Genomic DNA, 26,208 nt, shown 5'->3' with positions numbered 1-26,208 from the left:
GCAGCCAAGGCTCCACTGGAGCAAAGATGGCCCGGGCGCTGGGGATGGCTCTGTGGCCTCTGCCTCAGGCGCTAGAGTGGCTCTGGTTGCAACATGGCGGCGCCCAGGATGGGCAGATTATCACCCCCTGGTGGGCAGAGCGTCGCCCCATGGTGGGCGTGCCGGGAAATAAAAAAATAAAAAAATAAAAAAGAAAAAAAAAGAAAGAAAAAGGAAAAGAAACGAAAAAAGTATAAGCCTTAAAAGCTAGTGAAGGCAGCATTACACCGTGTGAGTGACCGGAAGTCTCGCAGCTGTTGCTTCCGACCCTTTTTGGACTTTCTGATTGTTTCTTGGCGGATGGTATCATACTCCAGTATGGCCATTTTGGAAAGTCTCTGTAAGTACTGAGATGGTGCTCCGGCAAGAGGATTGCTGAAGCCAGAACCTGTGAGAAAAAAACCAGCTACTAAAATTCAAATAATCACATGTTAATGACCATCTAAAATATAGTGCAAACAAAATGCCTGTTCCTCAAATGACCATCAAACACTGTCAGTCCTCTGAAGCAGAACCGTAACTGCTTACTTTCTAAAGTGATTGTGATAAGTCATCTCCAAAAATATTTAACAGGCCCTGGTCAGTTGGCTCAGCAATAGAGTGTCGGGCCAGAGTAGAAGTCCCTGGTTTGATTCCCAGTCAGGGCACATAAGAGAAGCAACCATCTGCTTCTCCACACCTCCTTGTCCTCTCTATCTCTCTCCCCTCCTCCCACAGCCATGCCTTGAATGGTTTGAGCAAGTTGGCCCCAGGTGTTAAGGATGGCTCAGATGGCCCTGCTTCAGGTGCTGAAATAGCTCAGTTGCCAAGCAATGGAGCAGCAGCCCCAGATGGGGCTTGCCAGATGGATCCCAATCAAAGCACATGTGGAAGCCTTTCTTTCTGCCTCCCTGCCTCTCCACCTCTCACTTAATTAAAAAAATACATATATATTTAACTAAAAAGTCTGCAATGATTGCATTTAGTTATATAAAACTAAATCTGTGTCTGTGACATGTTTCTTAAAACATGGGATGGCTGTGGAATTTATTCTCTATAAATAATTATAAAAAATTTAGTCTCTATAAAAAACTTATCTCTTTAATTATCTCATTTAAGATTTTATATGCTTATTAAGTTATTTTCTCCAAATAAAACCATTTTTCACATATACTAAGCGAAGTGACATAGTAAAACTGTAAAGTAAACTTAGTCCTTCTCTAACTGAAGCATTAGTCAAGCCTCTATTATAGATGGTAGTAATAATGACAGCAGGTTAACACTAACTGAGTGATCTCTCTACATCAAGTACTTCTTTCATCCTTTTTCATCCATACAACACTATGAAGTAGGTAACTCATACTAGCTTGGATTATAATTTTTTTTCCTTCTTTTCCCAAGTTGGGAGGAGGGGAGATAGAGAGACAGACTTCTGTATGCGCCTTGAGCAGGATCCACCCAGCAACTCCCATCTGGGTCAATGTCCTGTCCATCTGGGGAGATGCTCTCATTGGAGCTATCTTTAGCATCTGAGGCTGGGGCTCAACAGAGCTATCTTCAGTGCTCCGGGCTGATGTGCTGAAACCAATCAAGCTATGGTTGCGGGAGAGGAAGAGAGAAAGAGAGAGAGAGAAAGAGAGGGAAGGGAGAAGGGTAGAGAAGCAGATGGCCACTTCTCCTGTGTGCCCTGACCAGGAATCAAACCTGGAACATCTACATCCCAGGCTGATGAGCATTGAGCCAACTGGCCATCTACATCCCAGGCTGATGCTCTACCATTGAGCCAACTGGCCAGGGCCTTGGATTATAGAGTTAAAAAAAATTTAGTGAGGCTAAAATACTTGCCTGATGGCAAATACCTAGCAACTGCTAGGGGCAGGATTTGAACCTACTTTCATCAAATTCAAAGTTTCCATGTAATCACTACATATTGCCCTAAATATATAAATATGTACAAATACTTCTATTTAGAAACATACAAGTCTTTGAAAATAATAAATGAATTTTTTGAAAATACTATTATTTCATTTCAAACAGTTTCAAGCATCAAAATAGCTGTCTTCAAACCTCCAAGATGGTTGGGTTTTTTGTTTGCTTTGTTTTTGGTTGTGTGTGTAACATTAGTGGGGAGTTCAAAGAGAAAGCAGAGGGCAAGAATACAATCAGCATTCCTATTCTTAGTACTGCAATGGGCTTAATCTTAGAATGTCCCTCTGGCTACAAATTAACTAGACTCTAAGTATTAAGCAATATTCAAAAAACTTCAAAGAACTGTTATCCTACAGACCAATAAAATTAAATTGAAGTTGTTGACAATAAAATAAATTAAAAATTCTCAACTACTTGGAAATTATACATACATTCTAAATTATTCATCAAAAAGAAATCATAATAAACATTTGACCAGATTATAAATAAAGTATTACAAAACTTATGTGATAAAGCAAAAGAGAAATGTTAGGGGCCATGACCAGTTGGCTCAGTGAATAGAGCATCAGCCCTGCATGCAAATGTCCCAGGTTCAATCCTGGTCCGAGGGCACAGAAGAAGCGACCATCTGCTTCTCTCCTCCTCCCACTCCCCCTTGTTTCTCTCTTCCCCTCTTGCAGCCAGTGGCTCAATTGGGTCAAGCATCAGCCCCAGGTACTGAGGATGGCTTGGTTGGTCTGAGCATTGGCTCCAGATAGGGGTTGCCGGGTGGATCCTGGTCGGGCATATACAGAAGTCTGTCTCTATCTTTCCTCCTCTCACTTAAAGAGAGAGAGAGAGAGAGAGAGAAATGTTAGGTATAAACCCATCTATGGTTCTAAAATTCCAGTGCTAGCAAAGAAGGCTAAAAATAAGCCAGGTATAAGATATACATTAGGAAAAGAATAAACCTAAAGAATGTGGGAGAAAAGATAATATGGAAAAGAGGAGAAATTAATAAAGTAGAAAACAAACATACAATAGGAAGGATTTGTAAAAAAGACAAGAGTTCTTCACTGAATAAAAGTAACAGACAAGGAAAGCCTCTGGTGAGACTAGTCAGGAAAACAGTCCAAAAGAACAAATAAATAGTATTAGGAGAAGAGGAACAGAAGTACAGACAGAGCAAACACTCAACTTTGGGCCTATGAATTTCAAAACTTAGACAAAATGCAAAAATATTCTAGAAAATATAACTTACCAAAATTGATTGAAGAATTAGAATGCCTTAAGAGTCCTAAAATTAAAATGATTGAATCAATATTAAAAGACTCCTCTAAAGAAAACAAGTGACCCAAACAATGTACCTGTTTATCTCATAGTTTTCCAGAGAGATTCCATTTCTCTCTGACGGCCATCCACTTTAATCTGGTCCAGGGTGGATGAGAGCCAGGCTCTCCTTGGTGTGCCTGTATAGCGGGTGGCTGTCAGGAGTTTTAGCCGAGAGCCTGGATGTTTACTAAGGGCTCTCCTGGAAACCTGGAACTCCCCGCTCTGTCTCCCCAGCAAATGCTAAGTTACTGAAACCTCTGCTTACTTCTTTAGCCTGCAGAAGCTGTTTTCTGCTTGAGGTCCTGAAATAGTACCCAGCAGACATGCCACCCCGAAAGAGGCAAACACCTGTGGGGAGAACTGCTCACAGAATTCTGGGCTCAGTTCACTGCAGTTATTTCTCCAGTATCTCAGCCTCTCAAGTCCCATTGGAAATGATAGCTCTTGATACCTTAAAGCATTTGTATTTTTAATTTTATTATTTTATATTACATATAATAATATACAATATATTACTTCTATATTATTTTTTATAAAAATAATTTTTATTATATTTTTATAACTATTTCTTATGCTAATTCTTGGTGGTAAAGTTGTCTGATAGAAGCTATTTCATCGTAGCCAGAGGTGGAAGTTGTATGGGTCATTTTTTTATAATAGTGTAACTACTGAAATCGACGACAGTTGCCAAATGATTCTTTAAATACTTAAATCACATTAAAATCATTCCTTTGTTAACATTCTTCAGTGGCTCCTCATATCGATCAGAGGTAGATACAACGTCCCTTCCAAGGCCCTACAAGGTGAGACGTCACCTCCGTTACCTGGTCTTCCACACTGAGATTAGCCACACCAATTCCTGGTTTCTTCCGACAGGCCAGGTGCCATCCCACCTTGAGATCTTTGCTGGCTCCAAGAGAATGACTGTTTCCTAGGAGTTTAACTACTTCATCTCTTTCAAGTCTTGGCTCAAATGTCACCCTCTCCATTAAACCTGTTCTGACTCCATATGTCCTGGTTTCCTGTCCCTATTCTATTTTGTTGTTTCTATTTTACTTCTACCTCCTGATATATGAGGTGATGGACTTCTTTATTATATTTAATATTGGTCGGCTCTATTTCTCACTAGAATGTAAGCTCCACAAGAGCAGAGACTTCCGTATTATTGAGGGATGCAGCCCAAGCCCAAGCACTGAGAACAACGCTTGGTGCTGAGGAGATTCTCAGTTCTCATGACTTGTGTGACTGAAGAAAAATCAACAAGTATTCACTGAACACTCAGTCTGTTGCAGAAACTGGTGTAGGCATGGCAGGGCATAAAGCTGAATAATAAGTAAGTTTCTAAAAACCTTAAACTAGTAAAGAAAAAATCATTACACACGGGTAAAGAAGGAAACTTGGTCTGAAGAACCATACATTTGGCCTATTAGAAAAGAGGCAGGCAAGTGTTCATTTGGGCCAAGATGTAAAACAAATGCCTTTTGCTTCAATTAACATTTATATTTTAATTTTATGCTTCCTGTAAATCACACAAGTTGTTTATAGTGTATGGAAATTAGAGAAAGGACATATTCAAGGTCACGTTAATGAACATTTAAACCTTATGAACGTCCTGAGACTGAACTTGCAAAGCTCCCAACAAGTCAATTCTGACTGCTCCCAACAACGTCAATAAAGATCTTGGTGTTTCTGGTTTGTTTGGAGGTGTTCTATTAACTCCATTAGTCCATAAGTGCAAGATGAAAGTGATGAAGATAACTCTGATTACCAAAAAATAACAAAGTTTCTAAAAACTTTAAACTAGTAAAGAAAAAAATCATTACACATGGGTAAAGAAGAAAACATCTGATTGTCTAAAAGACAAAATAATAAATAACATATAATGCTGAAAATGGCATACTTAATCCTATGGTTCTCAATTGGGAGTGAATTGGACACCTGATGACCTCTGGCAATGTCTGGAGACATTTCTGGGGACCACACTGGGGGGTGCTAGTGTATCCAGTGAGTAAAGGCCAGGGACGCTGCCAAACATCCTTCAATGCAAAGGACAGTCCCACAGCAAAGAATTAATAAATCCAAACTGTTAATACTGTTTTTGCTGAAAAACCCTGTCTTACATAACAATCAACAAAAGACAAAAAAGAGGGAAACTTTTCACTTACATGGGCCAAGAACGTTTACCATTAACTGTGGGTAAAATTACTTCAGGAAATGACTGAGAATTTACTGGAGAACTTAAACGCTAGGCATATGCATTATGTCGTAAGCTATATTTAGTTCTCTTGGTCTAAAGCCCCCAGGAATCTGTAACATGTGAGAATTAGGGATGAGATGGTAAGTCTAGATCCACAGCTGCCAGGAAATTCTCCATAATCTTGTGTACATCATTAAAAGTGTAATTACCTGGTTTAACTGATTTTTCAGTGTCTCTTCTCGAAAAACAAAATTCTGACCAAATATGTCAGAAATATAGAGGTGAGCACACCTAAATTTTAAAGCTTCAAAGAGTAAACTTACACTCCAAATAGGTAAAAATGCAGTTTGGTGCTATAAACTCTCTTAGCCACCAAGGACTTGGGAATAAATCAATTTTATAAGTAGGTGTTTTGAATCCAAACTGTTGGCATCTAGACATGTTTCTGTAGTTGGATGTTAAAGATACACAGGGGAAAAAATTAATTAGAAGATAAGGCCAGACAGGAGATTAGGGTAAGCTGGTGAAGGGTTCAGTGTTCAGGTAAGAGTTCATACTTTATCTGTCGGTCATGAGGAGGTCTTATTTTTGAAGAAGGGGGTAATGTGATTGGAGGCCAAGGTTTTAGGCTTTTGCTGCAGTGTTCAAGGATTTCAAAGGTCAGAGATTCCAAGCCAAACTTGTTTACATGCTATTGCAATGGCCCATGTGTGAATGAAGAGAGCCTACCCCAGGGTCCTGAGATAATAAAGGGGTATGGAATGCAATATCACTACATTTATAATATAAAGCTTCAAAGAAGCATTAACAAAACAAAGACAATTATGTTGGTGGTAAAAAAAGGAAGTTTTAAAAACAGGTAAGTATTACAACCAAGATACCAGATGTAGAGTTTAAAATAATGTTTGTTAGGATGCTCAAGGATATTAGAGCAACAATGGATGGAATAATGAGCACCTAAATAAAGAGATAGCAAGCATCAAAAAAAGTATTGAAATCATAAAAAAGAATAAGACAGAAATGACAAATACAATATCAGAAATGAAAACTACACTAGAAGGAATTAAAAGCAGGCTGGATGAGGCAGAGGATTGAATCAGTGATTTAGAGGACAAGATAAAAGCACAGAAGCAGAGCAGCAAAAAGAAAAGAAGACCAAAAACTCTGAGGAAACTCTAAGAGAGCTCTGTGACAACATGAAGAGAAACAACATCCGCATATCAGGGCCATGATGGCGAACCTTTTTATAAAAACCACCCACTTTTGTAGTGCTGGTCAACCTGGCCCCACCCACCCACTAGTGGGAGTTCCAGCTTTCATGGTGGGCAGTAGCAGAGCAACCAAACAGTGCCGCAATTGGCCCACCATGAAAGCTGGAATGCCCACTAGTGGACGGGAGGGACCAGGTTGACCAGCACTGCAAAAGTGGGCGGTTTTTATAAAAAGGTTCGCCATCATGATCATAGGCGTTCCTGAAGGAGAAGAGAAAGAACAAGATATAGAGAACCCAATTGAAGAAATCATAGCTGAATAATTCTCTAAATTGATGAAGAAAAAAGTCACACAAGTTCAAGAAGCACAGAGAGTCCCATTAAAGAGGAACCCAAAGAGGCCTATACCAAGACACATCATAATTAAAATACCAAAGTTAAGAGATAAAGAAAGAATACTAAAAACTTCAAGAAAAAAGCAGTCAATCACCTAAAAAGAAGCCCCCATAAGGATGACATCCAACTTTTCAACAGAAACACTTGAGGCCAGAAAGGAATGGCAAGAAATATTCAAAGTAATGCAAAACAAGAGCCTACAACCAAGACTTCTTTATCCATCAAAGCTATCATTTAAAACTAAAGGAGAAATAAAAAACTTCCCAGACAAAAAAATACTCAAGGAATTCATTACAACCAAACCAATGCTGCAAGAAATGTTAAGGGGCCTGTTGTAAACAGAACAAAGGGGAAAATAAATATAGAAACACAGGAATGAAGATTTAAAGAATAAAATGGCAATAAACAATTACACATCAATAATAACCTTAAATGTAAATGAATTAAATGCTCCAATCAAAAGACATAGGGTAGCTGTGCAGATAAGAAAACAGAACCTGTACATAAGCTGTCTACAAGAGACTCACCTCAAAATAAAAGATACACACAGACTGAAAGTGAAGAGATGGAAAAAAATATTTCATACAAATAGAAATGAAAAAAAGGCTGGGATAGTAATACTTATATCTGACAAAATAGACTTTAAAACAAAGGCTATAGTAAGGTATAAAGAAGGTCACTACATAATGATAAAGGGAGCAATCCAACAGAAAGATATAATTATTATAAATATCTATGTGTCTAATATAGGAGCACCTAAATAAAGTGTGTCCGTAAAGTCATGGTGCACTTTTGACCAGTCACAGGAAAGCAACAAAAGACGATAGAAATGTGAAATCTGCACCATATTAAAAGGAAAACCGCCTGACCGGTGGTGGTGCAGTGGGATAAAGCTTCAACCTGGAATGCTGAGGTCGCCTGTTCAATACCCTGGGCTTGCCTGGTCAAGGCACATATGGGAGTTGATGCTTCCTGCTCCTCCCTTTCTCTCTCTCTCTCTCTCTCTCTCTCTCTCTCTCTCTCTCCTCTCTGAAAATTGAATAAATAAAATCTTTAAAAAAAAAAAAAAAAAAAAAAAAAAAAGGAAAACCCTCCCAGTTTCATACCTAATCAGTGCAGTTCGATGTGGGCTCCATTTGTTGCCCTACACACATCCAAACAATAGTGAAGTTCTTGCCACACATGGGTAAGGACGTCTGGTGTAACAGAGTGAATAATGTCTGTGATTCTCTGTTTTAAGTGATTAATGTTGTGGTGCTTCATTATAAATGTGCTGATATTCACATTGCACTTTTGTCACGGATTTGAATTTAGCGAGCCACAGAACACACTGGACTTTCCTCTGTACCGTCCACATCTCGACTGGCATGGCCATGGGCTGCTCCGCTGTATACATGGTGTTACGTCATCATCTGCACATGCGCATATGCTGCCACATCATCCTACAGAAATTGGGAGGGTTTTCCTTTTATGAGGTGCAGATTTCACATTTCTATTGTCTTTAGTTGCTTTCCTGTGACCAGTCAAAAGTGCACCATGACTTTACAAACACACTGTATATAAAGCATATTTTAATGGACATAAAGGGTGAGATCAACAGCAATACTATAATAGTAGGGGATTTTAATACCTCACTAACATCAATAAATAGATCCTCCAGACAGAAAATTAACAATGAAACAGCAGCCTTAAAAAACACACTAGATTGACTGGTTTTAATAGATATCTTCAGGACCTTTTACCGTAAAGCAACAGAATGTACATTCTTTTCAAGTGCTCATGGTACATTCTCTAGGATAGATGACATGTTAGGACACAAAACAAGTCTCAATAAATTTAAGAAGATTGAAATCATATCAAGTATCTTCTCTGATCACAATGGCATGAAACTAGAAATCAACTACAATAGAAAAACTGAAAAACATTCAAACACTTGGAAACTAAATAGCATGGTATTAAATAATGAATGGGTTAACCATGAGATCAAGGAAGAAATAAAAAATTTTTATGAAACAAATGAAAAAGAACATACAACAACTCAATATTTATAGGACACAGCCAAAGCAGTCCTGAGAGGGAAGTTTATAGCATTACAGGCATACCTTAAGAAGCTAGAAAAAGCTCAAACAACTTAACCCTGAATTTAAAAGAACTAGAAAAAGAACAGCAAGTAAAGCCCAGAGGAAGTAGAAGGAAGGAAATAATAAAATCAGAGTGGAAATAAATGACATAGAGGCTAAAAAAACAATACAGAAGACCAATGAAACCAAGAGCTGGTTCTCTGAAAAGGTAAACAAGATTGACGAACCTTTAACCAGACTCACCAAGAAAAAAAGAGAGAGGACTCAAATAAATAAAATTAGAAATAAGAGTGGAGAAGTAACAACTGACACAGCAGAAATACAAAGGATTGTAGGAAAATACAGTACTATGAAGAACTGTATGCCAAAAAATTAGACAACCTAGGTGAAATGGACAAATTCCTTGAAACATATAATCTTTCAAAAATCAATCTGGAAGAATCAGAAAATCTAAACAGACCGATCACAACAAATGAGATTGAAACAGTTATCAAAAAACTCTCAACAAACAAAAGTCCTGGGCCAGATGGCTTCACAGGCGAATTCTACCAAATATTCTAAGAAGAACTAACTCCTATCCTTCTCAAACTATTTCAAAAAATTCAGGAGGAGGGAAGACTTCCAAGCTCCTTTTATGAGGCGAGCATAATCCTTATTCCAAAACCAGGCAAAGACACTACAAAGAAAGAACACTATAGGCCAATATCCCTGATGAATTTAAATGCTAAAATTCTCAACAAAATATTAGCAAACTGGATCCAGCAATACATGAAAAAAATCATACATCATGATCAAGTGGGATTTATTCTGGGAGGCAAGGCTGGTACAATATTTGCAAATCAATCAACATGATTCATCACATAAACAAAAGGAAGGAGAAAAAATCACATGATAATATCAATAGATGCAGAAAAAGTATTTGATAAAATTCAGCACCCATTTATGATCAAAACTCTCAGCAAAGTGGGAATGCAGGGAACATACCTCAACATGATAAAGGCCATCTATGACAAACCCACAGTCAACATCATACTAAATGGGCAAAAGTTAAAAGCAATCCCCTTAAGATCAGGAACAAGGCAGGGGTGCCCCATTTCACCACTCTTATTCAACATAGTTCTGGAAGTTCTAGCCACAGCAATCAGACAAGAAGAAGAAATAAAAGGCATCCAAATTGGAAAAAAAGAAGTAAAACTATCATTATTTGCTGATGATATAATACTGTAGATAGAAAATCCTAAAGTCTCAGTCAAAAAACTACTGGACCTGATAAATGAATTCAGCAAGGTGGCAGGATATAAAATTAATATTCAGAGAAAATCAGAGACATTTTTATATACCAACAATGAAGTGTCTGAAAGAGAAATTAAGAAAACAATCCCCTTCACTATTGCAACAACAACAAAAAAAGTACCTAGGAGTAAATTTAACCAAGGAGGTTAAAGACTTATACTCAGAAAATTATAAAACATTGATAAAAGAAATCAAGTAAGATACAAACAAGTGGAAGCATATACCGTGCTCATGGATAGGAAGAATAAACATCATTAAAATGTCTATATTACCCAAAGCGATTTATAAATTCAATGCAATTCCTATTAAAATACCAATGACATACTTCAAATATATAGAACAAATATTCCAAAAATTTATATGGAACCAAAAAAGAACACGAATAGCCTCAGCAGTCTTGAAAAAGAAAAATAAAGTGAGTGGTATCACACTTCCTGATATCAAGTTATACTACATGGCCATTGTACTCAAAACAGCTTGGTACTAGTATAAAAACAGGCATATAGAAGATCAGTGGAACAGAACAGAGAACGCAGAAAAAACCCCCACAGCTTTATGGACAATTGAATTTGACAAAGGAGGTAAAAGCATACAATGGAGTAAAGATAGTCTCCTTAACAAATGGTTTTGGGAAAATTGGACAGGTACTTGCCAATAAATGAAACTAGACCACCAACTTACACCATTCACAAGAATAAACTCAAAATGGATAAAAGACTTAAATGTAAGACATGAAACCATAATCATCTTGGAAGAAAATATAGGCAGACATCTCTCACAGCAGTTTTTGCTGATTTATCTCCACGGGAAAGTGAAATAAAGAACAGGATGAACAAATGGGACTATATCAAACTAAAAAGCTTTTGCACAGCTAAAGACAATATGAACAGAATAAAAGGACAAACCACACATTGGGAGAACATATTCAACAATATGTCTGATAAGGGGTTAATAACCAAAATTTATAAAGAAGTTGTAAAACTTAACACCAGGAAGGTAAACAATCCAATCAAAAACTGGGCAAAAGAAATGAATAGACACTTCTCCAAAGAGGACATACAGATGGCCAACAGGCATATGAAAAAATGTTCAACATCACTAATCATTAGAGCAGGCTTCCCCACACTGCGGTCCCCTGAGGCCATTTATCCGGCCCCCCACCACACTTCCAGAAGGGGCACCTCTTTCATTGGTGGTCAGTGAGATGAGCACTGTATGTGGCAGCCCTCCAATGGTCTGAGGGATAGTGAACTGGTCCCCTGTGTAAAAAGTTTGGGGACCCCTGCATTAGAGAAATGCAAATTAAAACCACAATGAGATACTACCTCACACCTGTCAGAATGGCGCTCATTAACAAAACAACACATAATAAGTGCTGGAGAGTATGTGGAGAAAAGGGAACCCTCCTGCACAGCTGGTGGGAATGCAGACTGGTGCAGCCACTGTAGAAAACAGTAGGGAGATTCCTTAAAAAATCAAAAATGGTACTGCCTTTTGACCCAGCTATCTCACTTTTAGGAATATATCCCAAGAATACCAAATCACTGATTCAAAAGAAGAAATACAGTCCTATGTTTATGGCAGCATTGTTTACAATAGCCAAGATCTGGAAATAGCCCAAGTGTCCATCAGTGGATGAGTGGATTAAAAAGTGGTGTTACATACACACTATGGGGCCATGAAAAAGATGAAACTCTTACCTTTAGTGACAACATGGATGGACCTGGAAACTATTATGTTAAGTGAAATAAACCAGGCAAAGAAAGAAAAATGTCATATGACCTCACTCATTTGAGGAGTCTAATGAACAATGTGAACTGAAGAACGAAATAGAGGCAGAGGAGAAATCAAAGGGACCAGAGGGAAAGCAGACAGAGGGAAAGGGGATGAGAGGATGGAATCAGAGAAGGGAAAGAGATAAATGAAATTATACATACGTAACACAGCGTTATAGAGAGCAGGACAGCAAATCCTGGAGGGAAGGAGGGGAAGCACTGGGGGGAGGGGGCTAGGGGGGTGTCGAGAGAAACACGGGGGTGGGAGGATGTATTCAGTGGGACACTTGAATCTATGTAAACACAATAAATTAAAATCATTTAAAATTAAAAAAAAAAAAACCCTAAACAAGGAGTTCTGAGAACTATCCACTGGCTTTAGCAACACCAAGGTCATTGCTGTCTTGAAGAGAGCAATGTGATATTCATTTTTAAGTAATATGTTCTTAACGAACAGATAGCATATTAATAAATAGATATTTAGACAAACTTGATTTTGTTGGTGAGCTTTTGTTCACAGCCCCCACTGAAGGACTCTGAAGGCAGACGTGTGAACCACACTGATGGACAAAATGATTCTGACAGTCCCCGAAGAGGGAACCGATGCTTTAGCAGCAGCTGAAATAAGGCAGCACTTAAATGCACCCTCTTCCAATGCTGTAAAGATAAACGCTATTTTACCAAATTAGAGCAAAGTAACTCAGAAATATTGAGACCATATGGCTTTTAAGGTGCAGGGCTAAATTCAAATCCAGTTTTGACCCTAAAGTCCATGCCATTTCAACTACCCTATGCTGTCCAACAATAAAATAAAATAGAATGATTAAAGACACAAAAAACAAAACAAACCAGTAAGTACTGGGCAGCCTAGCAGGCCCTGTGGAGGGGAAAGGACGGGCCGCGCACCTTTCCCTCGCTCCTGAGGGGGCGCCACGGGGCGGGGCTCCTTGGTCTTCTTTACCCTGAAATGACATATTATCACAAATTACTTATTTGTAAGTCCAGGGGACATTAATTTTTCAAAACACGGTAAGAGACAAGAAGCATGCTTTCAGTGAAACTCACTTGTTGAAGGACATCACATGGAAGTTAAATAAACACTAAAGTAATCAAACTCCTTCCATCATAACCAATCTAATCAGAAGCATATATGAGCCAACTTAATATCTCAGTTTTTGCTAATAAATTTCACCAGTGGATGACTGTTATGTGTAACTTTCCCCATCTTTATTTCCATTTATCTTTATCTTAACTCTCACTAATCATGATTCCGGGAATGCTAAGAGGAAGAGATTCAAGATTAGATTAACAGGTATCTAATATGCCAGCTAATGAACTCATGTATTTTTGCCTATTTATCACTGCAGTCTGAACTCTGACATAATTAACTTTTGTTCCTTCTGGAACAGACCTCGATAATAAGTAGGTTATTAGAGGAAACATATCATGATTGAATCTGCTGTGGGTGAGATGCTCCATAATTCCAAATTTCTTGCAACTGCATTAAACTTTAGAAGTCAGCCAAAACTTTTAAATATTCTTTATCGCTAGGCTCACCATTATCAATTATATTACTAGTGTGCCTTGAGATACACTTAAAATTTTTAATTATCACTAAAGATAGTTGAAAAACATTAAACCTTTACCAGCATTTTAAAAATCAAATATTTACATATAAAGAGGGAAAAAGAGGTAAGAGCTTGTACACAAAACAAAAACGAGTGCTTCCCTGCTTTGGCAAGACTGTTCCGACACAGGGCAATAAACATAGGAGAATAAAACACTTGGGAGCAACTTGACGTGGTCTCATCAGAATGGCTACAATAAAGACACTCAAAGACAGGCAAGAGAACTAATATTTATGCTTGCCATGCACTTCATTAACGTTATGGCACTTTGCCCTGGCCAGAGAGCTTGGTTGGTTATTTAGAGCATCAATCCCAAGCTCAGAGGTTGCTGGTCTGATCCTCGGACAAGGCTCATACAGGAACAGTTTAATGTTCTCTCTCTGTTCTTTCCTCTCTCTCTCTAAAATCAATAAATAAAAATTAAAAAAGAAAACATTATGGCACTTAGCCCCACTCTTCTACTTTGTATATGAAAAACACTTGTCATAACACAATTGTGACATATTCAAATTATCCTTCATTGACTTAAGTAAATTCACCCTCAAGCCAATGTGATATGTTGATGAATCATCTCACAAACAGCCAAATTGCAAATGAATAAAAGAATAAACTGAAATAGAGTGAAACAGTAGAAGCAACATAAAGGTTGAAAATTTAGAGGCAGAATGGGTTGATTCCGGGGGTGCTTTCTGGGCTTCCGGTTTCTTTAAGGCATTCGCATCTACTGAAAGAAGGGTAAGAAGACTAGTCTGTACTGCGACAAGTGCATTACCATAAGCAATCCTCCACACTCTTACTCATCAAGGGCTGTGACTCCCGGGGACATAACAGGAATCAGCTGAGTACCAGGGATACAGCTGTCTTGGTGATGTGAACTCACTGACCTGAGGTTTTATACTCAGGTGCCCACTGGGCCCTCTTCTTTCTACAACCTGGCTACCCTGCCTTCTTCACTCCTCCCATCTACTCTACTAGCAGCTCACTCTCTCCCACCACCTCCGAGCTTGCCTATTTCACTGTAATCACACTTCAGAAGGAGCAATTCTGCTTTGTATGTTTTCAGGGCTCAGCAATCTGTCCTCAGATAATATTTAAAACAATGGAAAAGGCTCTATGTGTGTTATTTTTTCATTGCAGTGTGACTTACAAAAGTGACAAAGTCAAAGTAAATTAAAAGTCCAAAGATAGGAACTTTTAAATAACCTATGTTATAAATACAATTAAAGAAACTATGGATCCATCAATGAGCTATACTGTAGACAGTAACTGAAAATCATATAGTAAGATAAATATATATGTGGGTATACATATATGTCAAAAAGGCAGAAAAAAATTGTAAGTAGACTAAAATAAAATATGAAAATAAAGAAGGATAGAAGAGAACACCCAACAATAAAAACGGATATGTTAAGATGGGTAAATTTTCTTTTCCCAAATTTTCTGCAAAGTTCTTATTTATTTTCATAATTTAGATATAAACTAATCACAACCTTTTATTTTTAGTATGTCCTAGGTTTCTATTTCTATTACCAGGATTTATTTCAAGAGTAATTAACAAGAACAATAAAACTAGTGGAAAACTCAAGAAATAGATTCTGAAATAATACTTGTGTACTATGTATAACTGGTTGACTTTAAATCTCATTACAGCAAAATATAAATATACATAAACATATAAATCCTCCCCTAAAGAGAGTTGCAAATCAGACTACTTATAAATGCTTCATCTTTTTTTAAATTTTACACTGGCCAATCAATATGTATCTGGTAAATAAATAAATAGACCAAAGCAGCAACCAAACTAAACAGAAGACTGTCTTACCAATATGCCATGCCTCTGAAGAAAGGGGGTTTCTTTTACTGTCAGTCTGATTCCCAGTTGGAAAGGGTATTTATAACAATGTTTTTAAATGTCAGGACTCTGGCTGACACACTCATTTCTGATAGTCAGTGCAGGGTCCTCATTAGGCTGAATCTCGTTCAGCATCTCCCCCTACACAACTTCAAACAAGAAATGAAACACAAGGTTCTGTATTCTGGGTAAGAAAACCTGTTAATATTGCAGAGTTCATTTATTTTTATTACTAAAAATTCCAATATCCTCATGAGAAATCTATACTAGGGGCAATAAAGATTTTTAAAAGAAAGTCCTTATATCCTTTCTGGCAATGTCACTTAAAAACTAAGAAAAGCGGCTACTTGTCAAATTGAGTAAAATCACTAACTTAGATTTACAAAATTAAATTCTTTATGGAAAAAATTAGTAAGCAAGAAAGAATTGGAGTCACTGGCCAGAGAGACCTCTACAAGCGGAATTATTACTACAGATAAATACGCAACAAAAGCAAGCTGAATAGGCATGATCTACCTGACTGGAAGCACCTGGGTGTCAGCACAGCGCCATCTGTTAGGAACCTCTGGTGGAGATGAATTCACACTTTTGGGACAACTTTGCAATCCTGGTAAATATGGCATTTTGACCCGTTCTTTGAGCTCTTCTAGACCAAATGTTTTGCTGTATTCTAATTAAAAACAGTATCATAACCATCTTCATTATTTTTTGATTAAATGTATATAACTTCTTTTCCTACATACTACAATGCACAATAATACTAAACCAGTCATTAAGTAAAGAAAATGAGGCTAGCATCTTTCTCAAGAGAATACCTGGATTCTTGGTACACAGACTGTCGGGAAGAGTGATTAAGGTGCAGCTTAGGAATTTGAACAAAGAAAAAAAACAGCCTGACCAGATGGTGGTGCAGTGGATAGAGCGTCATCAAACTGGGATGCATAGGACCCAGGTTCGAAACACTGAGGTCACCAGCTTGAGTGCAGGCTCATCCAGCTTGAGCACAGGGTCGCTGGCTTGAGCATGGGATCATAGACCTGACCCAATGGTCGCTGGCTTGGGCCCAAGATCACTGGCTTGAGCAAGGGGTCACTCGTTCTGCTGGAGAAAGCAATCAATGAACAACTAAGCTGCCGCAAGGAAGGACTGATGTTTCTCATCTCTCTCCCTTCCTTTCTGTCTGTCCCTATCTGTCCCTCTCTGTTTCTTTGTCTTTGTCACACAAAAAAAACAAACAAAAAACAAGAAAGAAAAAAAAATATGCCTGATTAGAGCATCAGCCTGGAACGCAGAGGGCCCAGGTTCAAAATCCTGAGGTCGCCAGTTTAAGCATGGGCTCATCCAGCTTGAGCATCAGCTTACCAACTTGAGCACAGGGTTGCTGGCTTGAACATGGGATAATAGACATGACCCCATGGTCACTGGCTTGAGCCCAAGGTTACTGGCTTAAGCAAGGGGTCACTGGCTCAGCTGCCCCCACACCGTCAAGGCACATATGAGAAAGCAATCAATGAACAACTAAGGTGCCACAATGAAGAATTGATGCTTCTCATCTACCTCCTTTCCTGTCTGTCTGTCCCTCTCTCTGTCTCTCTCTCTCTTCTCAAAAAAATGAAAGAAAGAAAAGGAAAGGAAAGGAAAGGAAAGGGAAAAGGAAAAGGGAAGGAAGGAAGAAAGGAAGGAAGGAAGGAAGGAAGGAAGGAAGGAAGGAAGGAAGGAAGGAAGGAAGGAAATAAGGAAGGAAGGAAGGAAAAGGAAAAAACAGCTTCACAGCTATTCCCTAGTTTTCACTGTCATCTGTCTTCATGATTTTATATAACTAAAATTCTCAGAATATTAAATACATTCACACTGAAAAAAGTTTAAAAGCATTTTCTCATAAGTCTTATGTTATCTGCTACTTTAAATCTTTCCACTTTCCTGCTTCTATGTAAAAAAGCAAGATGTATAAATACATGATCACCTGAGCTAACAATGAGACATAAAAGAATTCTACTTTCCGGCCTTGATTTTAATGATCTCCCTGCAAAATTCCACACCAAATCTACAGACAACATTGAAGTGCCAAGCTTTCTCCTACTGCTCTCACGTAACATTGGACAAAGAGAATATCAAATTATTTTTTAAATTTTTCAAAAAGAAGGCTATAAAAGGAAAAAAAAACTGATAAAGAGATTAAATGTTTAGGATGATCATTATACTAAGTACAGAGACTTGTTTTTAAAAGCTTTCTCTACCAAGCAAGTCTAACCCAGCAATAAAAAAAGGGGGGTATTTAATGGAACTCTAGTTATATTAAATAATCAAAATACTATTTGGCAAGCTTTGATTTTATTTTTCCTTTTTGTAAAACAAAATAGTTTCTCTTTATCAAAAAATATACGGGTTGTCTTTTCAGCAATTAAATGTGGGGGTAGAGGGACAGATAAACGGATGTCTTTTGCTAGTGCAACAGTTAAAAAATTGTAGCAATACATTCAAAACCAAAAGTGCTGAAATGGTTAGGGAGTTTGAAATTTGCCATCATCAAGAGTTAAGTCTCCATCAAAAAAACTGATGGAAGAATTCAGGATAAATAAAAAAAGTATGACTATAATTTGAAATTGTGGGGGAAAGCTATGAAGACACTATAAGATATAAGATACTTGTACAGAAAAGGAAGGGAGACAATTTTGGTTAAAATTATTAATACAAAAAGGTACACTTAAAGATTTGGGGTTTTTGTTTGTTTTGGGTTTTGTTTTTTCCCAGCGGTTAGCTTTTCTTTTTTTTCTTTTTTATTGAATATATTGAGGTAACAATAGTTTATATAAAATTCTATAGGTTTCAGGCATACAATTCTATAATACTTAATCTGTTCCGGGGCAGGCAAAAGTAGGCTTACAGTTGTTTGTATGGAAAATAATACAATAATTAATAAATAATGACATAAGAATAAACTGTTTTGCATACTCCCAACTGTAAACTTGCTTTTGCCCGCCCTGTCTATTGCATTGTTTGTTCACCCCCCCAAGTCAAACCTCCTTCCATCACCCCTTATCCCCCTCTACCCTCTCTACTTACCCCCTTTCCCTAGATTTGAGGGTTTTTTTAATATAAAGACCAACTTCAGGTATTTAAAAACAAACACTATCATAAAAAGCAGTATGATCCAACAAAACGAGTACTACACTAGTATCAAGATAAGTAGTTTTTAAAAAAAAAATTTTTTTTTACCATGAATTACAGAATAACATTAAGTGAATTTTAATTTGCTTCCATTTTCTTTTCTGTAAGCTTAAGATATTATCTATACTTAAATGTCACAAAAATATAAAATATCTCTACTTGTAAATTCAAATTCACTCTTCCTATATTTTCTTAGTAAAATAAGAGTAAAACTGAAGTTACCATTCCTCAACTTCCGTGTTTCTACAACCGCTCTCCTCCAGCCACTGGCAAAAGGGAAGCAGCTGTCAAGGGGACTTCTGGTGACACTGGAAGTCTCAAATTTGATTCCAGAAGATATCACTGGCATTTTCTCTCCTTTCAACAGTGCTGATGAAAGTGACATGCTGATCCAGATTCAGGAAACAAAAAAACAAAAAAGTTTTTAAAAAAGAGTATTTCAGAGATAAGAGATAGATATTTTTTTCTCATTTGTTTTCCATCATACAGATTAAGTGCTAACATAGACTTAAATGAAAAGTTTACTTATATTATATATGTAAATACTTACTTTTGGTATTTTAAAACAAGAGATCTTTAAGAATATAGCTAAAATATGTTGTAAGAATTTTTTTCTTTTATATATTTTAATAAATTATTTCAAATTCCAGGTTATAGATATTTGACAATATATTAAAAAAAATAAGTCCAACAGCAAGTTATTATGTACAAGACAAGAAAATACTTAGGATTCTTTCAAATAATTACCATTATACACCATGACCAAGTGGGATTTATCTCTGGGAAGCAAGGATGGTTCAATATTCAAAAATATGTTAATTGATATAGCACATAACAGAATGAAGGATAAAAATAACCACATGATCATCCCAACAGATACAGAAAAATATTCAATAAAGTTCAACACCCTTTCATGATTAAAAAACAACAACAAACTTTCAACAAACTAGGAATACAGAGAAATTATGTCAATATAATAAAAACTATATATGAAAAGCCTGCAGCTAACATCATACTAATTGGTGAAAAATTAAAAGCTCCTCCTCTAAAGTCAGAAACAAGGCAATGATGCCCACTCTTGCCATTTCTATTCAACATAGTACTATAGTATTCCAAATCCTAGGTAGAGAAATCAGAAAAGAAAAAGGAATATAAGGCATCCAGATTGAACAGGAAGAAGCAAAATTATTCCTGTTTATAGAGAACATGATCTTAATGTACACAGAATGCCCTAACTCCATCAAAAAGATAAAAATTAGAATAAAGGAATTCAGTCACGTTTCAGGATACAAAATCAACAAACAAAAGCCACTTTTTTTTTTTTTTTTTTACTTATTTATTGATTTTAGAGAGACAGAAACGCCAATCTGTTCCTATATGTACTGTGACTGGGGATCAAACTCACAACCTTTGCATGCCAGGATGATGCTCGAACAAACCACCTATCTGGCTAGGGCCAAAATCAATTGTATTCAATATTTCTATACATTAACAACAACCTATGTGAAAAAGAAATTAGGAAAACAACCCAATTTACAATAGCATTATTTTAATAAAATACTTAGGAATAAACAATGAGTGAAAGACATATATACTGAAAAACCACAAAACATTGATGAAAGAAATTAAAAAAACAAAACAAATGGAAATACATTCCATGTTTACAGATTAAAAAACTTAATATTGCTAAAATATCTATACTATCCAAAATGATCTACAAACTCACTGTAATCTTTACCATTACCACAATCACTGTTATTTTTTTAAAAAAAATAGTAAAAACAATTTAAAAATTCACATAAAACCATAAAGGACCCTAGACAGCCAAAACAATCTTGAGAAAGATGATCAAAGCTGGCAGCATCAAACTTCCAAAATATATTACAAAGTTTGAGTAATTAAAATAACATGATACTGTCATAAAGACAGACATATAAACCAATGGAACAGTACACAGGCCATAAATAAATCCACACATATATAGTCAACTGATCTTTGACAAGGGTGCCAAGAACACACAATAGGGAGAGGATAGTCTCTTCAACAAACAGAATTAAGGAAACTAGATGTCCACATGCAACAGAATGAAATTGAACCCTTTCCTTACACCACTCACAAAAATAAACTCAAAGTGGATTAAACACTTACATCTAAAACTTGAAACTATAAAACTCCTGGAAGTAAACATAAGGGAAAAGCTTCATGACATTGGTTTTGGCAATGATTTCATGACTCTAACACCAAAAGCACAGGAAACAAAAGCAAACACAGACAAGTGGACTACATCAAACTAAAGGCTCTGCCCAGCAAAGGAAACAAAGAGTGAAAAAGCAACCTACAGAATGGAAGCAAATATTTGTCAATCATGTATCAGATAAGCGGATAATATCCAAAACATTTAAAGAACTCATTCAACTCCCTAGTAAAAAAACAAAACAAAAAAAACCCCTTTTTAGTGAAAAAAGGGGAGACAGAGACAGATTCCTGCATGTGCCCTGACTGGGATCCACCCAGCAAGCCCACTAGGGGGCGATGCTCTGCACATCTAGGCCCTTGCTCAGTTACAACCGGAGCCACTTTTTTTTTAGTGCCTGAGGCGGAGGCCATGGAGCCATCCTCAGTGCCTGGGGCCAAATTGCTCTAATCAAGCCTTGGCTACTGGATGGGGAGGAGAAGAAAGAGAGTGAGAAACGAGAGGGGGAGGGGTGGAGAAGCAGATGGGGCTTCTCCAGTGTGCCCTGACCTGAAATTGAACCAAGACATTCAAAACGCCCACCGATGCTCTACCACCAAGCCAACCAGCCAGAGGCAAAAAAAATCTAAAATATACAGGCTAAGGACTTGAATTGACATTTCTCCGAAAAGTACACACAAACGGCCAACTGGCAAATGAAAAGATGTTCAACATCACTAACAATCAGGGAAACGCAAATCAAAACCACAATGTGATATCACCTCACACCCATTATGAAGGCTATTTAAAAAAATTTTTTTTTATGAGTGGTGTAAGGCCAGTAGCCGCCATCATGGCCATTCATATGCAGGTTCTCATAGGATTCGGACAGACAGTAATGAAACAATGGAGCCAAAAACTGGTGAGCCATCATCTTTAATCCTAGCTTGCACCCAGCAGGCAAGTAAAAACACACAAAACCCACTCATTCAGCACTCACAAAGCTACTGACTTATCCGAGTTTCCTAGAATCAAAGGTTTCTACAATAGTTCACCAGACTTATTCACCTCTGTTCCCCATCTCCTCTCTGCATAAACTCTACACAAACTGGCTTTTCTTTCAGCACTCCGCCACCTAAGCTACTTCTCCTCTCCTCCACGTGGCCTCTCTCTGCTCTCCTCTCTGCTCTCTCCTCTAATGCTAATCTCAGGAACCAAGAGAGAGTAAGCTCCCAGTCTGCCCCACTTTATAGTGTAGAAACCAAAACCTTTAATCCAATTTACAAACACGGAAGTCTCTGATACAAAGTTACTTATCTGAGGCATAATGGGATTCCTCATGAGAGTGCACCACCCTACATCAAAAAGGGTGGGAAAGGCTTAGTCCCAAAACCAAGTCCCAGGCTACAAGGATCCTGCCTGCCCACAGCCCGCCCCCAACACACATTAATATAATCACACCCATCCCAAGAAGGGCAACTAATATCACCTGGGCAATGGGCTTCCATGTGGGCAGTGCCATCTTTAACAAAGTGAGCATAATATATTTTATCTGCCCAACAAGTGGGAAAGGCAAGGGTGTGAATTAGTGTCCTGATTTTTCTCTAGCCCTCATTGCCCACAGTCTGAGGGTATGGGTGGGGACTCCTCGGTTGGTGGGGAAAATAGAGCTGCTTCTAATTGTAGAAGTCAGTGGGGTCATTTGCCATTTGCTGCTGAGTGTAATTTGAACTCTTTTTTCTTTGGCACTTGATTTACCATCCAGACCTTCCCAATTAGAGAAAACAGCTCTATGGGCACACTGCTTAACAGCTGCTCCAAAAGACTTGCTTAATTTTGGGTTGTTGGTTTCTACACACCATCAGTGTTTCACTTTGGTTTCAAACTTCTGTAGAGAGTTTGACTTTAACTTGCATGAGAGTTGCTCTTGCTTCACTAACATTTACTAATACACATACTTCCTATCCCACTCTCTATCAGAATTTGGGATTAGGTGGCTTGTTATTTTCCTTTTATTCTTAATGCCATAAACCCTTCCTGTCATAAATTCTTGAGTGTCAAGGAAATGCCAACATTTAACAATATGTCTTGTGTTAAATTATTGATAAAGATGGTAGAATATTTCTACTTTTTCTAAGAGTATCTGTAGAAAGTGTTTAAAGGAGAAAAATGAAAAAGCTGGCAAGAATTAATAATGTGACAATTTTAAACATGTAAACACAATCTCTGTAAAATAAATTCTCTGTTATAAATACAACCAAATGATTTAATGTCATATTTAATAAAACATTAAGCTATGCAAGTTTTTTGGTCAAATAAGTTTGTAAAATATGATTTTTATGTTTGCTCATTTATAGTTTGCATTGGGGACTGGGCAGCACCAGGTATATGTGGTCTGTGAAATTGCAAATTATCTTCCTGCTTGGGAAGAGCCACCGTCTTGCTAATGTTTGCTGGAGGAGAGGTTTTCTTGCCAGGAAGTTTTAAAAAGAGAGAGTAGAAGGAAAGAGGCAGAAATAAGCCATGTTTGCAGAGTGAGAGAAGAGAGAATGCAGAGTGCTGAAGAAGAAGCCATGTTGGCAGGGAAAGAGAAGGTGTGAGGATGGGGAACCAGAGCTGAGGGGCTTTGTGAGCTTCGCTAAGACTGGTGGGGCCTTTGATTCTAGGAGAAACTGGAGAAGATTCTCCTGGTTGTGGAACTAGAAAATGTGTCAGTGGCTTTGGGAGCCCAGAGTGAAAGGGAAGTGTTTTCCCTGCCTGTTTGCTCATCAGCCAGTGCGAGACTTTAATAAAGGAATGGGCCTGACCAGGCGATGGCACAGTGGATAGAGCATCGGACTGGGATGCGGAGGACCCAGGTTCGAGACCCCGAGGTTGCCAGCTTGAGCGCAGGCTCATCTGGTTTGAACAAAAAGCTCACCAGCTTGGACCCAAGGTTGCTGGCTCCAGCAAGGGGTTACTCAATCTGCTGAAGGCCCACGGTCAAGGCACATATGAGAAAGCAATCAATGAACAACTAAAGTGTCACAATGAAAAACTGATGATTGATGCTTCTCATCTCTCTCAGTTCCTGTCTGTCCCTATTTATCCCTCTCTTTGAATCTCTCTCTGTGTCCCTGTAAAAAAAGAAAACAAACAAAAAATAAAATAAAATAAAAACTCTTTAAAAAATAAAATAAAGGAATGGCCCACCATATTTTTGCTCCACTGTTTCTTTACTGTCTGTTCAACATCAGTGAGAACCTGCATGTGAATGGCCATGAGGGCAGCAGTCCCTGGCCTTACAGAGTTGTCTTACTTTTTTTTAACTGCCTGGTGGGAACTATACATGTGAAGCCAGTATCCACGGCCACCATCACAGCCGCCTGGCCCATGCAGGTTCGCATTGGATTCGGACAGATGGTAATGAAACAACGGAGCCAAGAACTGGTGGGCCATCATCTTTAATCCTAGCTTGCACCTGGCAGGCAAGTAAAAACACACACTGGGCTCCAAAACCCACTCATTCAGTGCTCACAAAGCTACTGACTTATCTGAGTTTCCTAGAATTAAAGGTGTCTACCTCACCAGCTTTATTCTCCTCTGTTCCCCATCTTCTCTCTGCACAAACTCTGCACTAACTGGCTTCTCACTCAGCACTCTACCATCTTGGCTGCTTCTCCTGGCCTCCTCCACGTGGCCTTTCTCTGCTCTGCTCTCTAACGCTAATCTCAGGAACTGAGAGAGAGCAAGCTCCCAGTCTGCCCCACTTTATAGTGCAGAAATCGAAACCTTTAATCCAATAAACAAAATAGGGAAGTCTCTAATACAAAGTCACTTATCTGAGGCATGATGGGATTGTATCACCCCACATCAAAAAGGGTGGGAAAGGCTTAGTCCTAAAACCAAGACCCAGGCTATAAGGATCCTGCCTGCCCACAGCCCACCCCCAACACACATTAGTATCACCTGGGCGATGGGCTTCCATGCGGGCAGCACCATCTTTAACAAAGTGAGCATAATATATTTTATCTGCCCAACAATATACTATTCAGGATTCCCTTCAGCATACTCATTATTTGACACTGTGTTATACCTGAAGTCATTGTTTTAATAGGTCTCACTTCAAAAAATAAGTTGGTGAAAAAATCAGTGAGATTTAAGAATTATTACAATTTTTCAGTCATGAAAAAAAGGAGGGGGAAGGCACTGACTACAGGGTGGCTGGCTGCAGGCGGGGCCATGGGGAAGGAGGATTCCCAGACGCTGGGCCTGGCCCTTGGCGACAGACCAGGAGATGAAACAGACCACCCCCCACCAGGTGGGGTGCTACTACTTGACAAGAACAAGGAGCCCTGCACCAAGTTCAAGGGTATCGCAGAGGCCTACGAGTGCTTAGCTGCCCAAGCTCGAGACCTGAGACCAGAGGCTCTCAAATGTTTTGAAGTCAGGGGCATTGAAAATCCTACAAATTGTAGGCGCACTATATACAAATTTCTGAGAAATATGTTATAATAATTAAGTCAAATATTAAAGAAAAAATATATAAAGTCCAAGCATGCTTTTGTGGTTATTAAATGAAATAAATGACAAAATTAAATTTATTCTGACATTAAAAATATTTTTGTTACATTTTTTGAGTTATGCTTTTCAGAATTTATAAAAAAGAGGGGTTAAAAAATTAAAAAATGACAAAAAAGTTATCTTTTTATATATATAGATACATTCTTAGTAAGATTTAATAAATTCGACAGGTCCTGGTAGGAATGTGTTAAGTTTTTTCATTCTTGTGTTTATGAGAAACATGAGCCTGATGTGTCCTAGTGATTTCTTCAATGTTTGGGCATATATTTGAAAGGCAAATTCTCATTTCCTCATCAATACATTGAAGAATTCCTCTCTTTTTCTTTTTTCTTTTTTTTTTATAATTTTATTTTTTTAATGGGGCGATGTTGGGCAGATAAAATGTATTATGCTCACTTTGTTAAAGAGGCCGTTGCCCAGGTGATATTAATGTGTGTTGGGGTGGGCTAAAGGCAGGCAGAATCCTTGTAGCCTGGGGCTTGGTTTTGGGATTAAGCCTTTCCTACCATTTTTGGTGTAAGGTGGTACAATCCTATCATGCCTCAGAGAAGTGACTTTGTATTAAGAGACTTCCCTATTATGTATATTGGATTAAGGGTTTGGATTTCTACAC

General features: G+C 37.9%; 1 protein-coding gene across 1 annotated transcript in view; it reads right to left on the bottom strand.

Moving 5' to 3' along the window:
- Positions 1-239: 239 nt before the first annotated feature.
- The window catches only part of C3H8orf89 (chromosome 3 C8orf89 homolog), a 40,658-nt gene continuing 14,689 nt past the window's right edge, over positions 240-26,208 (bottom strand). The window contains exons 2-5 of the mRNA XM_066372738.1: positions 19,082-19,245; positions 16,208-16,361; positions 13,118-13,173; positions 240-427 (exon numbers count right to left, since the gene is read on the bottom strand). Of these exons, the coding sequence (XP_066228835.1) occupies positions 240-427; positions 13,118-13,173; positions 16,208-16,361; positions 19,082-19,244 (561 nt within the window). The 5' untranslated portion in view covers position 19,245. The remainder of the gene's footprint in view (positions 428-13,117; positions 13,174-16,207; positions 16,362-19,081; positions 19,246-26,208) is intronic.

The sequence above is a fragment of the Saccopteryx leptura genome, chromosome 3 (genome assembly GCF_036850995.1).
Source record: "Saccopteryx leptura isolate mSacLep1 chromosome 3, mSacLep1_pri_phased_curated, whole genome shotgun sequence".
Classification (NCBI taxonomy): Eukaryota; Metazoa; Chordata; class Mammalia; order Chiroptera; family Emballonuridae; genus Saccopteryx; species Saccopteryx leptura.
This window is presented reverse-complemented; position numbering and strand designations above follow the sequence as displayed.